At 40.5% G+C, this 18,241-nt stretch overlaps 1 protein-coding gene and 3 long non-coding RNA genes across 21 annotated transcripts in view; 1 reads left to right on the top strand and 3 right to left on the bottom strand.

The window, feature by feature from the left end:
• Nucleotides 1–6,177: 6,177 nt before the first annotated feature.
• Nucleotides 6,178–8,800, bottom strand: LOC147243141 (uncharacterized). Its single transcript, XR_015110590.1, has 3 exons — nt 8,752–8,800; nt 7,341–7,441; nt 6,178–6,482 (listed from the first exon to the last, which is right to left on the bottom strand). It is a non-coding gene; the product is annotated as an uncharacterized LOC147243141 (long non-coding RNA).
• Nucleotides 6,904–12,759, top strand: LOC147243139 (uncharacterized). The gene is made up of 3 exons (XR_015110589.1): nt 6,904–7,158; nt 8,805–9,015; nt 10,865–12,759. It is a non-coding gene; the product is annotated as an uncharacterized LOC147243139 (long non-coding RNA).
• Nucleotides 8,790–10,303, bottom strand: LOC147243140 (uncharacterized). The gene is made up of 3 exons (XR_015110591.1): nt 10,286–10,303; nt 9,284–9,379; nt 8,790–8,887 (listed from the first exon to the last, which is right to left on the bottom strand). It is a non-coding gene; the product is annotated as an uncharacterized LOC147243140 (long non-coding RNA).
• epb41l2 (erythrocyte membrane protein band 4.1-like 2) overlaps nt 12,009–18,241 on the bottom strand; it is a 57,412-nt gene continuing 51,179 nt past the window's right edge. For 8 of the 18 annotated variants that reach the window (XM_086189347.1, XM_086189345.1, XM_086189358.1 and 5 more), the window contains 3 exons: nt 17,827–17,907; nt 16,079–16,193; nt 12,009–15,790 (listed from right to left, as the gene is read on the bottom strand). In XM_086189347.1, coding sequence (XP_086045473.1) covers nt 16,089–16,193; nt 17,827–17,907 — 186 coding nt within the window. In that variant the 3' untranslated portion in view covers nt 12,009–15,790; nt 16,079–16,088. The remainder of the gene's footprint in view (nt 15,791–16,078; nt 16,194–17,826; nt 17,908–18,241) is intronic. The other 10 variants (XM_086189352.1, XM_086189354.1, XM_086189363.1 and 7 more) reach the window with 3 other exon arrangements.

Genomic DNA, 18,241 nt, shown 5'->3' with positions numbered 1-18,241 from the left:
TGGGGTGATGTGTCCTGCAAGGTAAAAGAGAGATCTCTGCAGAAAGCCTCAGAGATTTGCATGCCAAGCTGAAAATCAACATCATTTGTTCTTGTTGTTTCGTTAAATGGCACACAAAACATATCACATCAAGGAGAATTTATATATTTTTGCTGAGCAACAGCACATTCAAATCTATCAAATTGAGAACTGGCCGAGTGCCGCACTACCGTATTGTCATTAGTAATGGGACAACATCATCAAAGTGATGATGAAAATGTTCATTTAAGCTAGAAAAAAGTGAATCACATTAATCTAAGTCGAAACACAGTTACACAATACCAGGCTCTTTCGCCAGTGAGTCAAGAGGTGAGTCTGAACCCAATTACAAACCAGTGACCCCAAACACAGAGAAACCCACAGCAGAGGAACAGAGTCCCCTTCTGGTTGTTGGCCACCTCAGCAGCTCTTCAGTGTTCCTCGAAAGCTGCCTGGTAACAAGCGATCCGACTGTGATCCAAGTTACTGATGAATATCTACCAGTCTGCTTTGTGGTTCGAGGTGACAGTCTGGGACCTGCAGCAGTTCTACCAGGCAGAAGTCTGCTTTTGCGTTTTCAAACTTGAAAATGGAGCCAGTTACCTATTTGTTTTTTCCACACACTTTCATTTCTGTCTTATTTTCTTTGGGAAATCTGTGTTAAAAAAAAACCCCCACTAAAAACCTACAGAAAATTGTCACCTTCCATCATGTTTTCATTGGTCCATCAGGGAAAAAGTTGCTAACTTAAGTTGACGGTAGTCATTTTTTGATTTTTTGGGGTGTAATATAAAACTCGTTCGTCCCTGAAATATGAAACTAAAACATCAGTTCTGATTTAAGGGTGTAGAAAAAAGATTCTGAACATCACGCACCATTTTAACAGACTGACACTTCAGGGGGCTCGTAGTGATGGGACTTCATGTTAAAACTTCTGCTGGTCGATGTTTAACACAGAGAGGTTGGGAGGAACGTTTGACGAATGTCAGAACAAAGAGAGAACGAAGTCAAAGTACCCATGGAGATCAAAGGCACAACACCTGTCAACAGATTTAACGCTATTTCTAAGTACTGCCATGAATAAATACAGCTTTTTTATGAGGTTTGATGCCTTTACATTTTACTTGTGACTAATAGTGGGATTCATTGACAACAAACCTGCGCATTCTTTCCTCAATTAATGATTTTTTTTTGTCTATAAAAACAGTCAATTTTTTTCAGAAAACTTCATTTGCCAAGTGTTTCAATTACAGTGAAAACAACTCGGAGCACAACCCACAGACAAATACTGATAGATCTTCAGCCATTTGGATTAAAGTTCTTTTCACACTCTAGTTTCTGTGCATATCAATGACATGGTCCCCCTGACTACACACTCTAGCAGAGTGTCTGTGATTGGAGGTAAATGTCACATATCTTACAAAATGCAGGAAAAACCATTAACAAAACCCTTGTAACTATGGCAATGAGCATCATCTCAGACCCTCGATGTAACTTAAGCTAAAAAGGCCAAGAGGTTGCTATGACAACTGGAAGAAAACCAAGAAAGAGGGAAAGTTGGAGGTGGTTTCTTGAAGAATGTACGACAAGACACACACACACACACACACACACACATATTTGAGCTACTATTTTTGAGAGCGCATTCATTGACGTCATACACTGAAGTGCCCCCCCCCCCCCCCCGACCTTCATAAAAGACTAACCCTGCAATCGGAGTCTAACAGGAACCTAAAGACAGGTAGTTGACTGCCAAACTGCCCTGCGTCTCAGAGAGTCAGGGACAAAATTGTCCTCACCTTCCAAAAATTTCCTAAACCTGTTATGGTCCTCAAGATGTGGCATGCACGCGCACGCACGCGCACGCACACACACACACACACACACACACACACACACACACACACACAGCAAACTCACCTGTTGATTCAGAACGATATGTGAGCAGAGTTTGTTCCATCCTGTCATCCAGCACTTCAGAGTATTACTTCCTTGAAAACATTTCTCTCTCTCTCTCTCTCTCTCTCTCTCTCTCTCATTCCAAAATCTTTATGGTTAATATGTTTCATGTACTTGACCTCTGCTCTTTTCTGCAAACACTGCAATGTTAATGACCTCTCTTTACTTTATGAAGGCATCATTGCTCATCCGGGAGCCTGAGGACTCCCTGTGGTCTGTGTGTGGCTGAACCTCTGACAGCTTCCTGCCAACTGTTAGCGCTAATTAGAAGACAAAGCACTGAGAGAAGCGTTGGCCCTCATCTTTTTAATAATGGACAGCAACAGAACAAGTTATGTTAAGACTAGGCAGATCGCTTCTATGACCCAGTGGAACCAGAAATACATCGCGGTGGTTAGTTGCTCCAGTGCAACATTCAGACACGTCAAGAGAAAAGTAACTGAATTACTCCGACGGTAAAGGCATAAACACGGCAGAGGACGTCGCCCAGGAGAGGCTCTTCTTATGAGAAAGGATGATATTCAGACTTATAAGTCGATTAGGCAGTGAAATTCAATTTAGAAGATGGATGACATATTCACTCATGGAACAAACGATGCACGTGTGGACGTGAGGTGATTTCAGGTGACACAGACCTACATGAGAATAATTTGACTCATTTTCAGGTTATGACACTGTCACGTATTTACCAGATGAAGGATAGTGTGAGATCTGTGTCCTCGTCAACTGGGCTGTTTCACTTTGCCTGAAGATGTGAGAGCGGTGGACGGATGAACGCATCAAAGCTTGAATCTAGTTATACTCTATTGATTTGTCTGCCTGGTTATTTTCTTGTAAACTGTTAAAAATTCACGACACAATTTCACAGCAAACAAGTTTTCAAATTGCTTGTTTTGTCTGACTTGCAACCCCAAACTCAAGAATATTACTTTTGAATGACAACCACAACATTTTTGCTTGGGGAAAAAAAAAAAAAAAAAGATAGTTGGAAAAAAAATGATCATTTACCCAAATACCTGACAATTAGTTTTGGTCAGTAGAGTGGTGCAGGAATTAGTCCTAAAATACAGAAAAAGGTTTGAATTGCTGAACATCTCTCCACTTCCTCGTCAGTGGGTTTATGATTAAATGTCTGAATGAGGTTATTTTAATGGTTTGCACTGTGGCACGACATCTGTCAGGAAACTGGCACATTTTAAAGCTTTTAACGCCAGAAATAGCTGCTGCTGACATGTGGCTAAACAAGATTGCCCAGGTTATCAAGGACATTAAACATCATGACTCCAAAAACACGTCACCCCCTGCTAGCTAAACAACAAGCAAGTACACCAGACATACGAACGGATGAATGCATGTACAGACAGAAGACACTTCTCATGTATTAAAAAGTTCTCCTGCTCTAAACAGCAAGGAAAATTCAATACCTACATGGAAACTGCATTGCTAATATTTAAATAAAAGCCACTGGTTTAACAAGAGGAGATTTATTTTACCCTCTGGAAGTAAACGGTATACATATACTGTACATATGGGAGTCAGCAAAAGTATAGTGTAACATGTCCATATCCAAAAACTGTGATATCTATCTTTGAAAGTCCCATAATGCATAGAAAACCCGAGCCAGGCACAGAGGATCCTCCTTTGATTCACTCACAATGATTCTTTCTCACATTTTATGACAGATATGTACGTGCTACAAGCTGTGAAAAACACATTTCTCATTACTTGTGAGACAAGAGCATTTTTTTTTTTTTTTTTTTTTTGCTTGCTTCCTCCTAATTAGACGTTCTTGGTACCGTGAGAGATCAAGAGAGAGAGAGAGGGCTGGGTTCCATATCAGTGTACAATCAATAAAACACAGGATCTGTTCTCACGGCACCGACGACACACAACCACCCACCCACCCACACTCACTCACTCACACACACACACACACACACACACACACACACACACACACACACACACACACACACACACACACACACACACACGAGGCCACACAAACAAACACAGGCGCTTATCAAAGTGGTCGCTGTTTAATAACGGGACCAACTATTCAGACCCGCAAAGATGGGGGAGGATTTCTGACTCGGCGCTGCACCACAAACTGAGGAACAGGATAAAAATACCAGAGGCTGACATCAAAGCAGGATAAAACCTGTGAAATGGCCCAAACTGACACCGAAGACAGGCTCTGTCACTCTGCAACCCACCTCTACACACACCACAATACTGATCCTTCACTGCCATGACGTCTCACCCCTGAAGCGTTGATTCAATTTCTTCCAAATTAACTAACTGGAGTGTGATCCAGTTTTCTCTTTGGGAACATTCTCTGCCATTCTTACAAATTATGAGTGCCAAAAAAAGAGAGAGAGAGAGATAATGAGAAAAATAGTAAATTGCCTGAAGGTTTTTTTTTTTTGGGGGGGGGGGGGGGGGGAGGTGGCTTGGATGAAACACCGACACACACCAACACACTCCTTTTTTGGTTTTAGGAGCTTCTGAAATGATCCAAACTTCCTCACCAGCATCAGGGGAGCAGTCTAATCTGAACCGCAGTGAAGGAAACAGTGAGCCAGAAACACTCCTTCACTTCCTGTTTTCACGAGGGCTGCTTAAATGTTTCATCAGTCACGTATAATAAATAATAAACAGTTCTTTGTGTATTTGCCCTTTTTATTTCTTTTTCTTTCGCACACTATTGATTCAACGGAAAAGAATGTGAAGCTATCAGCGCATAAAAGGCGTCAAAAATATGATGAATTATAACTTCAAAGAAGCTCCTGTTGGCCTCCACAAACAGAATAAACTGATCAGTAAGCGAACACACAGGAATAAAAAAATAATCTCTATCGAATCATTACTTTGAACATTTCTAAATTTACAAGCACTGACCCGCATTAACACAAAGAGAGAAAGCAGTGTGTTAATGTCCAAGAATAGCTCAAAGTCAATCAGGAAACAAGCTCTTAGGCACAAAAGCACACAAACTGCCTGAAAGACACGTAGGGTTCTACAAAAAAATGCTCCATTATCTCCCGATCAATCAGCAGAACAACAAAGCTAATCAATTCCATTGATTTGGATGACAGCATCACTCAATTAGACAGCACTTCTAACCAGCTTCAACCAAATTAGGCCTGTGATTTGATCACCCTAAAGCCTCCTTTAGCTCCCACGGGAAAAGAGAACAAACACCTTTTAAATGAGCCTCTGCGTGACTGCAAGAGTGTAAATGTGAATGAGTGTCAAACTGCACTGAGGAGAAGACACTGTGTCCGCCGGTGAGAGTGAACATGTGGGTGCCAAAGTTAAAGGGAAAACCTGAATAAGAGTGAGTCGAAACAGAAATGGAGTGTGTTCACACGGAGCAGGGAGGTTGACCGAGCTTGAAATTATGTAAATTGCATGCTTCAAACTTCATACTTACCACACCTCAAGCCAGACCATTTGGCAGACTTTGGCTCAACACCTCGGAGAGACGAATAACTGTGTGGAGAAGCACCATCGATAGCAAAAGGCTTTCATTTAGCTCACTCGTAGCCTGTTAGCTTGTTGTGGCTAGCAAACTGTTAATGGTCAATCCAAATGTTGAATTTTTTACCTTTCTATCTGCACCGGAAATTAAAAAAAAAAAAAGTCAAGTGTGACGATCTGGTTTCACCGGCATATAATGTGCTGATATTCCAAAATGACATTGGTACCATTTGTCTATTAGCCTGTAAACTAGGTGTGACTGGAAAAAAAAAGTGAATATAAAATTGGAATCCATTATTATTTGTAACCATACAGACCCACAGCCAATCAACATCTGCCTCTCACAGTGGCTGGGAATCAACAACACTTTAGATCCTGTTCACTAATTAATGCGTCTCTGCCAACGTGATGCAACTGCGACAGCATTTTTTTTTTTTTGAAGAGGCTCATGTGGGTGATGTTAACAAGCCTCCCATGAAGAGAGCTGGGATTCATTGTGACACCTTGTCCTACAAAGACATAAATTACTTCATTGGCTAAAATCAATAAGTGTGATCAAAGTTGCTTGGTTCACCCAGAGAACAATCCTGGAATACAGTTTCCCAGATGAAGTTAGTGGTGGTCAGATAGAGGGCGCGACACCGCAGTTTCAAATTAAAACTTTAAACCCGTGCACCACTTTTCACAGCAATAATACAGTCAGTATTGATGGTATCAATGCCTTTTTATTTAAAGATTACAATAATCCAAATGTAACTGGAGAGAGACTCAATCAATGCGACCACAGATTAGAGGGGGTTGTGCTGAAGGAGACAGATACTGAAAGGGAGAGATGGAGGAGACGAGTGCATCAAAAAAGGAGATAAGAGGAGTGAGAGAGTGAGTTTGCTTTATGAGCACAGGAGGCTAAGGTTCAACGATCCCGGCCTGACTCACGATCCACATGCCTGCGCATCAACAGCAGGCACAACAAGACAGAGACAAGTAATCGTTTTCTCCTGTTTTCATGTGTGGTTTGACATCTGAAAAACACACACACACACACACACACACACACACACACACACACACACCCTTGTATTTATATCTTTGTGAGGACTTTGAGTGACGTAATATATTCCCTAGCCCCTCACCCTAAACCTAACCATCTCAACTGACAGCCTGACCCTAAACCTAAAAAGAACCTGGTTCTAAACTCGACCCTAAAACCAGGTCTTCACCTTCAAACGGCCCTTTGAAGATGAATGTCCTCACTTTCCAAAAATGCCCTCACTCTGTTGGTTAAATACGTTATCTAGTCCTCAATATGTAGCAAGTACAAGAACACACACACACACACACACACACACACACACACACACACACACACACACACACACTCACCATCTTTCTAGCTCCCATAAAGATATGAACACATTAGCCAATGTGGCTAATCCTCTTAGCAATCACAAGGTTTGACAGTTAGAAAAGAACAAAGTCCACAACAGCAACAACAACGACTGAGGTTTTCTCTACCAATGAGAGAGGGAGAGACCAGAAGCACAGAGGAACAGATAAAACAGAGACGTAAAAGAAGAGACAGAGACATCGTTCGACCCCTGGAATACGGGGGACAATTTCACAACTCTCACTGTTAGGATCTCATCTAAAAAGCTGTTGGAATATCTGCGTCTGACAAGTGGTGGCTCTTCACTTCATGTGAGTTTGTGTTTATATTTGTTTTTAGCAACTATTCACTGATGTGAAACTTTCACTCGCTTGTTGACGAGGCCTTCTTTACTTTTTTTGCATGTAGTTGTGGCTGTTTTTGGAAACAGATTCAGAAAGTCAACAGTTTTCTGGTGTCTCTAGCTGACAGCTTGTAACTCTTAAGGTCTTACCTTCAAACTAGCGTGGATGATTTCACCCCTTACTGTGGTCAACACGGCAAACGAGCAGGTTTACTCGCGATGTTTTCACACGACAGCAACACGACTTGTGACTTAAACACAAGAGAGGGGATTACAGTCCAGATATAAATATTTCAAAAGCAAATCCAAGTCACATTCTGTTCAATGCCAGTAAAAGAACACATAGTGAATCAAACCATGTCTGCTAGATACGCTGCTGTTTGCTGTGACATCAAATAGAATTCCCTTATGTCTCATTGCAAAAAAAATGACTCATACTTTTAAATACAACTGCATAACTTTCCCCAACCAGCTTGGCAATAACTGCTTTATGGTAGCATGAAAAAACAATCATCCAAACTGTGCAATGTATAGTTATTCCGATACCCGGATTGAAAATACCTCTGATACTGGTAAAAATGCAGTATGGCGAGTATCCAAGCCTGTGCACCAACTCAATGCCACATAATTTATTAGCCCAGTAACCCAGCTCCTCCTAGGTTATCTAAGAGCAATTCTTCTTCACTGCTCTAAGACAGAGGTCCAGCGCTCCACAGGACGTTGTGCTACACTTTCTGTGTCGGCTAGTCACAGAGAGCTAGCAAAATGCTAATGATGCATTACGTGGTACTAAAAACTTCCCACCAATTAAATGATGCGTACAGTATCAAGGCAGGAGTTTGGAGCGTAAATCTCATAAAAGATGAATAAAGTTCTATGGCTTCATTCCTTGGATGTATTTGTTAATGTTTTACAACGTAAAGCCAAGCATCACACCAGTGATGCCATCATACTGCATCACATCTGTAACAGCTGGTAGGATATACAGTGAGTTGGTGAACAAAAAATGAATATCTCTACCATTATTTGTAGTTCTAGCATTATTTATATCTTTCGAAACTTAAAATATATCTATATGTCTATCTATCTACATATATAATATATATGTAGATACACATACATATATATACATATATACATACACATACATATATACACATACGTATATATACATACATATATACACATACAGATATACATACATATATACACATACACATATATATATACATATATACACATACACACATATATACATACATATATATACATATACATATATATATACATACATACATATATATATATGTATAAATATATATAGTTGTTTTGTTTTTTATTTCTGGAACTATTTTGGGAATCCCTGAATTAAGGGAACACTGAAAACACTTTGATTTCACTAACTCCTCATGTATTAGAATATATTCAGTCAATTTTAGAGCCAGAAATCACAAATTTGTCACAAGGGGCATTAAAATTGTCCTGCTTTTCAATCAGACGTTCCCGTGGGAGGATTTCTGACACTTTAATCTCCAAATCAATGCTTACTGTGCCACGTTACCTCATCGTAGTTATGACGTGATCTCATCGATCCTCACCTCCTGTCCCCTCTAGCTTCCCCCTCCCCCGCTGAGCAGGAGCAGCATGGAGGTGCTGAGTGGCCCCTGGGCTGAGCTGACTCTGCTCCTACGACAGACCTTAACACAGACAGACAGAGAGTCAGACGTTTTCCTACCTCCTTGGCTGTTGGGCCTGCTGCTCTTCCTGGCTGTCAGTCTGCTACTGCTGCAGCTGATCATCTACCTCTGCTGGAAACTCAGACAGGGTATGCATACTAACTTTTCATATCCAGACCAATATCCATGTTATATTTACCATGTTGCTGCATAGCTAAGTGGACAGTGTAGGTCTTTCTCCAGGTTTCTGCACACTAAAAACACATGCAGACTCCATATTGACTGGATTTCTGCATAAAATGTGGGTCCAAACGCAAGGTTTTAAAGCAGCTAAAAACATTTATCCTACATCAAAGAAACGTCCTCCTTTTACTCCAACTTCCATTTCAAAATAAAACATGACGTGCATCATCTTACCCGCAAGCTTACAGGCTCACGCAGCTACCAACAGCGTCTTGAAGAAGTCGCATATTCTCTGTTTCTTGAACAATACTCGACAGCTCATGCAGCTCCCTGGTTTTGAAAAAAAAAAAATGTCAGTGGGCCCTGAAACAAAGCTCCACTCTAAATAATGAAAAACATCAAAATAGGCCACAAGAGGAAAAAAACAAAACAAAACCAAACAACTTGGCAAAGTTAGACTTTTAGGATGAAATCTGAAAAATTTGATTCTCGTCTGCGGGCTTGGGAAAATGATCAACTAAGCCTTTTCAAAGCAGATGTTCGGACTAGTCAAAGAATGAAAAGCACAATAAGCTCAGCGATTGCTGCACTTCCTGGAACACTGGGACCAATAATGAAGGGGAGACATTCCTATTATTTACACTGGAGCATTTCCTACTTTGACGATCCAACGGTTGCTACAAAAATCTAGAAAGGCAGGCAAGGCATCTTACATTAACTAACAATATGCATTAACAGTAGCTTTAATATAAATTATTTATAAATTATTATCACCTAAAGGAAACAAGGTCATAAAAGATAGTAAGAATACACTCATCACTCAACACATCACCGAGCCTGGATACCCCTCCAGGCCCAGGGTTTGAATTAGTCCATTAGTAACACAAATGTTTGTATGACACCTATTAACATGACATTGTGTTATGAATTTTTATATTCATAATATTTGTGTAATATTTTAGAACTTTTAGATTTTTAAATATTCATTATTATTACTTCCAGTTTCCTGTGGCAGTTTGGTTATGTTTAGGTGACAAAACGCTTCTTAAGACTGGAGTCATCAGTGCTAAGCTAATTAAGCTAACTAAGTGTTAGCAAAGTGAACGTCCGCCACACATTGCCGTTAATGTAAGTGTCCAACGTCTTTCCTTCAATGAAATACAACTTCTCTTAAATTATATTTCCAATACGTTGGTACAATAAGACAAACTGACTCATGAAATCCTATTTTCTTACCTGCAGTCACACCTGCTGCCGCAGCGAAAGCTAGAGGAGCATTACGCATGCGCAACATTGACTTTCGCTCGTAATTAGATGGAAATTATTGTAAATAAACGCCTGTGGCACTGCTGTATTTCTGTTTCACATGAGCCGTTAGCTTGCAACATTAAAAAAAGTGGTATAGTTCATACTAAATACGTCTTACTTCTAAGTATTTCACTTTTGTGTATATATTATTGCATAATTATGCAAATATCCAACATATTTCTCACTTTCGGAGGAGAGCAAAGGAGAAACCTCACATACAGTTCTTTTAAAATCTGTTTTCCTTGTCGTCTTTGCTTGACGTCTCCCTTTCTGAGTACAATCAACTGCAACGGCGCCTAAATTCTCTTTAGGGATTAATAGATGATTTCTGATTCTGATAGTTTATCTCACATTTCCCTACATTCCCAAATCAAGAGCACCAGCAAGCTGTTTTACTCATTAAGCCCCTGCTGCTGTTATCCGTGTTTGCATGATGTGACCTCTTACATTCTGTATGACATTTAAATTTTTTTTTTTGAATATTTTTTCCTTCTTCTTCATCCTCAGTTGAGGCTGATTTTACAGACTTTCCACAGGACAGAAGCGCCATCTACAGGCCACTGTATAGAAATGCTCACCAGAGGAGGAGGAGGAGTGTTGGGTCACACTCGTACACCTGACAGGACACGCACATATCTGTTCCCACACCTGAACACTTCCATCTTTGAGGTCATCCTAAAGAACGAAACCAGCAAACGCCTGCAGTTTTGGATGTACGCCGCCACCAGGAAACAATGTACAACAATACGGGTGTCTTCATTTGGATGTTCCAGCCTCTACGGGAAATAATGAGCAGAATCTGTGAAAAACAATGGTTTAATTCTGAAAACATATCAACCGTTTAACACTAAACACGCTGAAAAAACACTGAACAATACGTTTTTTTGGGGGGCATTTAACTGTAAGGTCATTTAAAGCAATGCTTCCACCATAAAGTGTTTTTATTATTTAAAGTATGTACAAATGTGTTTTCAGCTCACAGACATGTTCTTTTTCCCCTCCAAAAGTACTTTTTTTTTGTGAGTTTGTCGCTCTTGCTAGCCGCCGTAAACCGTCAGACAGCATAAGATTCAAACTTAATATGCACGGCTGACTCTTCTTGCTCTCGGCGGCTAGCAAGAGAGACAAAACAGTACAAATGTCCAACAACATTTGTACACACACCTTCAAGTACGTATAATCCGCATCTTTATTGAGAAGTAAACTCAGTCGTGCACAAACACTTTGATTTTAGCTCAAAACAAACTAAATTAATCCCGGGCGGGCGCTGCCAGGAGCAGGCGCAGAAAAGCTAAGGAGAAGGTTCAACTGTGCACCAGCTGGTTGCACTTGATGCTCATCAACAGAGGAGTTACCATGTGTTTGTTTTTAGCTCAGTTATTAGCAGACTGTGCCAGATGATGCACTTGAGCTCCGAGACACACACGTGGCTGTAGCCTGACGCTCAAAATATATAAGAGTCCAGCTCTGTGCGAAATGAAAATGTCAAAAAGAAGCCGTACAGGAGGGAATAACGCCTCTTTTGAGCTCGCATCTGTGAAAACTAGAAAGGCAGAACCCACCTTTAGGCTTAAGTATTGTTTTAAATCAACTTGAATAGAGAGCAACAAAGATTAAAAATTAACAAATGCATGTGAGAAGGAACGAAGAGACATATCAGAGTATAACAATCCTTTATTTAAAATGTTACACAGGGGAGGAGTGGCTGTGTGTGTGTGTGTGTGTGTGTGTGTGCGTGCGTGTGTGTGTGGGGTGGGGACACGAGACGATTAAGCTGCTAGATAGAAAAACACGACCTGTTATCATGGGTTGGTTAAAATGGAGCCATGGGGCGGCTGGTTGGCTTTCCAAAATAGTCTCTCCTTTTTTTTTTTAAATTAATTTTTTAAAAAGTGAGTAAAAATACAAAACAGGTGCTGGTTTTTAATTCATCATAAACTGTTCCATTTGCCCAGCCTGTGGTAAAACTGCGCCTTCTCAACCCCACGACGAATCATGAAGTACAGTGAAGGCAGCATTTGTAAGAAGCTGCCATGGAAAACTTTCAACAGTGTCCTGTCATTTTTTTTGTTGTTGTTTTGTTTTGTTTTTTAAATCTTAATAAATGCTGTTGTTGGCAAGGCATTCATTTGTGGTACCGTTTTATTCGCAAACTTTTTGGAAAAGCATCACCTTCCAGCCCCAAAGCTCCAGCTGTGACCAGTTAAACCTAAGCCCAGACTAACCCAACAGAGGTTAGGCCTGCAGCTGCAAGTATGAAGAAATGGTGGCAGAAATTTGTTGTTGTTTTTTTGATTTGTTGTGGTTCGATGTCAAAAAACACTGTGAAAACATTAAAAAATACCTATGAGAGGGCACGACAATTCCCATCTTTCAAGAACTACTTCAGTTTCACGGAGAAAGACAACATTATGGGAAGCTACAGATATCGTTGATAAGACTTCTTTGAGCAGAGAAAGCCTCCAAAGCTGCCTAGTGTGTAGTTTATTTTGTATTTATTTTTAAAAAATAGTTCTGTCTCTTTGCGAGAAGGTTGAAGATAAAAGCTTCTCCTCACGTGGAATGTCAAACTGCATAGTCGAGGTCATGCCAGCGCTTCCCATGAGACAGCCTAGACAGCCGTTACCACTCCATCGTCTGGACACGTCTTAAATAAAACAGAGCCAAAGTATTCTGACACTCCAAAGAAAATGAGGTTAAAATAATTTATCTTTTATTCAAAGAGTGTAAAAAAAAAGAAAAGAAAAAAGGCTTCATCCAATTCAAAAATGCCAGTTTTCCAGTCAGACAGGAGGGTGCCGACAAATCTAGGCAGCTGGAATGTTGAGAATGTTTTTTTCAATGTGCGGCACTTCCTTGTTGGACTTTAGTTTTTCTCTGCTCACACTGAGAAACTATGTCAACTGAATGCATCGGACCAAGCCAAGTTGGTTTTCTCTCATGCATTTCATGCCACAATTATTTACACAAATGAATAAAACATAATGAAATTCCATTTGGGGGGGGGGGGTGTTCAAGAGCACGTCAGACCCTCCATTACTGTTCCCTCTGGGCTGTGTTTCACTGCTGTGTTCTAACTAATGTCTCCATGTGACAGATTTAAAAGAGGGGGTTTCTTTGTGGTATGACAATGTAAACCACAATGAATTCGCATGAAATCAAGTCAAAGATAACCTAATCTAGACAAACCATACGAGCCGTGATAATCCGTCATCTATATACTTTCAAACAAATCAACACAGTAGCCTTCTATCTAGACTTGCTCAAGTTCTCTTGCGAGATAAAATTGTGTGTGTTAAGAGATTCCGAACACGTCGCAGATCTCTTATCTAGACAGTTTGGATATTTAATCTCATATTAAATGAAGCTGGGGGGGGGGGGGGGGTGAATCTATATACTGAACTATTCCAACAGATGCAAAGTGACAGCAAAGATGGCTCTGGCTTCAAAATGATATTTCGCCCCGAAAGTGCAATTTGCTTTTCGATGACTCACTGTGAGGTGTCTTAAGTCATGAATACGGTTTGCTTACCCGACTGCATCACGTCTCAGCGACCCCAGAAGTCAGAAAATGCCAGCTATGTATTTTTAACTTTTGAGCTAATGGAGGCTGACAACTAACAACAGCAAAAAAAAAAAAAAAAAAAAAAAGGCCAAAAGTGTCAGTTTACAAACTCTCAAGCACACCATGAATGATTTCAACAAAGTGTGTTTGGCCAAAATCAAAGTTTGTGTGGAGTATTCCATGTGTAGCTAGACAAAGAAGACTAGGATAACGCTGGACAAGGTGTTTGAGAGTGACAAAAGAGACATTTTGGACAGTTTCACATTTTAGTCAGTGTCCGTTAGCTTCAGGCTAATAAGTAGCTAACGTTTTGGAGTCACGAAGACGTAAGGCACCAGGAAAACATGGTTCTGCGACACCTAATTGTGAGTCATTGAAAGGGATATTACATTTTCGAGGGTGAGGTACCACTTGAGAAAAGTCTTGTTTTTGGTACCGGTGATTTTACCACAAAATATTTTATACTTTAAATTTGAGATTGACTTCAATTAACAACAAGAGATTAGATAACAGATTTACTCCCTAAAAACAACCCAACTTGCACCAGTGATTCATTTAACTTGAATCACAATCTCCCAATGATTCCTCAAGTTACTGGTCCTCTCTCCCAAGTAAAAATAACTGCTCATTTCCCCCCCCCCCCCCCCGTGCCCCAATAGGAATGGTTAGTCATACAGTGGGCGGGGCCAGGGGGGGAGCGCATTGCTAACACAAAGCTGCATTACTGCTCCCGACTGATTCATTTTCACGATATAGAAGTTGTGTACACCAGCTTTCAAGTCAGGTCATTTCTTCCTTCCAATTTGTAACCACAGATGTTCTGTATTGTAAACTTTCTTACAAGTAAATCAGGACTTTAACTCTCCTTGCAGAAACTTTTCTCCCCATCTCTACATAACTAATATAATGCCTTTTTTCAGTGAGTTGCATGCATCTGAACTGAAAACGAACTGACTCAAACGCTCAACAAAACACAAGGAATGTGGATGAATAAGTAACTATACTTACAGAAAACGACAGAATCATAAAACATTCAAAAACCCGGATGATTGGTGGTTTTTTTTTTTTTTTTGACTGAAATATTTAACGTTACAGCTCCCTGTTGTCTGTATTTGCGGTGTGATTAGTGAGAACAGTTTGTTCTACCACTAGCATAACTGTGAAGGTGATTTAATGAGCTGGATTTTGTTTTAAAAATAAGCAAAAATAGATCATGAAACAAACAAAACAAAAAAAAAACAGTGCTCCTCCCCTTTAAATTGAAGTTCTACGCGTTATTGTAAAAATTTAGAAATTACTGTTACATTTAATGAAGTGAGTCAGGGAGCTGTAGCTTCACAAATATTTATTTTTGGTTAGGAATGCACCGATACCATGTTCCGCTATAAATTAGTTTTCTGACATTAACACTTAAGTTTTTGAGATCACCAGCCTCCTTAAATGTATGAAAAATGACCAATGCCATGATATAGTAATCATTTTCCTGACTCGTTTAGTTTGGTCTGGTGATCGGTGCATCCCTATATGTTTTATCTTTATTATACATGACACGCTATCATCTCTCTTTTTGTAAAACAGTTAAAGAAAAAGCACTATCAAAAAATAAAAACACGCTACAAATGTTAAGCTAACAAAGTGGTTCTTTTGTTCCCTCAGAAGAGTAAGGATTTTTCTTTTCCTTGGTTTTAGGAGTGAGGGATTTAGATGCACCAGACATGGAAGAAAGACCAACTCCTCGGAGGAGAAACCTCTCTCCCGTGTCTCCTCCTCCTTCTCCTCCTCTTCAGCCAGTCAAGGTTGGTTGTTGCAGGGTGATGAAGGTCGTTAAACGTCAGCGGAGAGAACAGTCTCAATGGGCCCCTTCAGTTCTGAATGTCGGGGTGGAAAAATAGGGGCAGTCAGCCTTGGTGGAGTGATGATTAGCGCTTAACATTTGTGTCCCACACAAAACATTCCCTCCAGCACCAAACAGACCTCAATCAGTCACTGCATACCTCCCTAAATTCAACACACGCTCTCATCAAAATGCGATGATGCTCAGCTTCATGTGGAAGAATTCTTGAATTATTCATCCCTAACACACTGTAGAAGCTCTGCCATGAATATTACCATGAATGATAGTAATAATAATAATGAGCTACTATTATTATTATTACCTGAGTTCTGTCAATCCTCCTCCTCAGCCAGTTCAGTTTCTTTATGAACCACCACTTTGGTGACAGACATGTCCGGATGTTGTTCTTTGGCCTCCTTAATAGCCTGGGCCAGTGCCTGCAGTAGCGAGGGGCAACCACACAGTGGCAGCACCGAGCACAGCACGGCAATGAAGGTGGAGGTCGAAAGGAGGGGAAAATGGTGAAGTTAAATGAAAAATAATACAAGAAGCATAAAGAAAAAGACAGGAATGCTGGATTTACCATCAACGTGCCATTTTACATCTCTGGGTTAGCTGAGTGTCTAACAGGGATTGAGGATGTAAAATGGCTTCAGATGCGTCACATTATCGACTCAATGTGACGCAAATCTTCTTAATTATGTTCATCAAATGTAAGTAAGAGTTCTTACATTTGGTTTAGAGTAAATCCAGCAAATATAAACAGACAAGCAACTTAAATAAACCAGTGGAAGAGATCCATGCAGATCCAGACCTGAGCTATCAGACTGCTGCGATGCATTTTTGTAGTCCTATTTGAAGTTGGCATCACCGCGAGCTCCCTAGACCGAAGGCCAATGAGATTTTTATATTGGATTTTAAATCATTGTAGAAAATAAGCTCAGTGGTAAACAAATGTTTATGAGACTTGTTTCTCTCTTTTTTTTTAAAAGCAAGATCATCTTCAAAAGTGAACCCCACTTATGATTTTTTTTTTTTTTTTTTTTTTTTAAATTGCAAAAATTCCACTGACTTCGAGTTGATTGAACCGGTCGATTCCAGGTTTCAGGACTGTTACACCACTCTATTTACTTTAGCAAATGCTGGATACATTTTAAAGATGCTGCATGTGTTCTGACTCCATGATCCTGAGATTTTATTCGCTAGCAATCTATTGTGAAAAGGTGACATAGATAACAGGCGGCCTGGGCAGGTAGAGAGCAAAAACTTTTGTATATAAAATAAAGATGAATTGTGTTTCATTAGATGTTTTTCCAAATTTAGTTTTTCCATCTTCGATACTGCTTATCCATTAAGGGTTGCACGGGGGGCTGGAGCCTGTCCCAGCTGACACTGGGCGAGAGGCGGGGTTCACCCTGGACGGGTCGCCAGTTCATCGCACGGCCATCAGGAGCAATTAGGGGTTCAGTATCTTGCTCAAGGTTACTTGGACATGGTCACAGAGGGAAGTGAGGGTCGAACCAGCGACCCTTTGGTTGCTAGACGGCCACTCTACCTCTGAGCCATGCCGCCCCAATTTAGAAGGCCGATAGATTAAAAAAAAAAAAAAAATTGCTGGTGTACGCAGCAAACATCTGACAAAGACAGGAAATTAAAGTCACAAAGATGAGTGATGAATTCAGACACAGAGCGTTAGGAAATAAAAAGTTAAAGCATCACTCTCTAGATGCATGGGTGAGTAAGTGCAGTTCACAGCCAATGGGTGGGATCTGGGATGATGATGATCTCTACAGAGTGATTAGTTGATCCCTTGTGCGTGTGAGCAGCACGATCCACACATCACCACAACTAAAACCACGCTCCTGCATCCTGAGCAACCTAACAAATCTCTGCTGGTGTGCGAGTTTGGCGGCTGAACGTCTTTATTTTTCCACCAGCTTCCCACGGGGCTAAAACTCCACTCTACATTCTTAATAATTAAGCTTTCACGTCAACATACATCTGCATCACATTTGCTGGAATCAAGCAGCAGATAAGGCACATGTATCGGATGGGAGACCTAAAACTGACCTGGTCGTGGTCGATGTCACAGTCGCCAGTAATGACAATACGTTTCTCGATCCTCGTCTCTGACAGGCCACCCTTTAATGTCTGGAAAATAAATATACAATACAGTTAATATAGTACTGAATTATACTGGAATATTGATGCAGTAAAATACTGAATCAGGGTCCATCTCAGAGCAGGGAGGCTTCAGGACAGAAACAAATGTAGGTGTTTGAAAGGCCACATGAGCGAGAAGCACGAGATATCTACCACATGTGTGGGGATAAAGCTGGAGTTCCTTTTAGTCTGGTGAAATGGCATCTGATTGGAGAATTAGCACCACCTGCTGCTGAGCTAGAAGAACCAACTTCTAATGGTGAGTGGACACACGCCTACATCTGTACTTTCTTTTGCAAATTTTCTGAAAATTCATGTCAAA

This window comes from Aulostomus chinensis, chromosome 20, assembly GCF_037954235.1.
Source record: "Aulostomus chinensis isolate RoL2024-O1b breed Wild chromosome 20, RoL_Achi_v1.0, whole genome shotgun sequence".
Lineage (NCBI taxonomy): Eukaryota > Metazoa > Chordata > Actinopteri > Syngnathiformes > Aulostomidae > Aulostomus > Aulostomus chinensis.
This window is presented reverse-complemented; position numbering and strand designations above follow the sequence as displayed.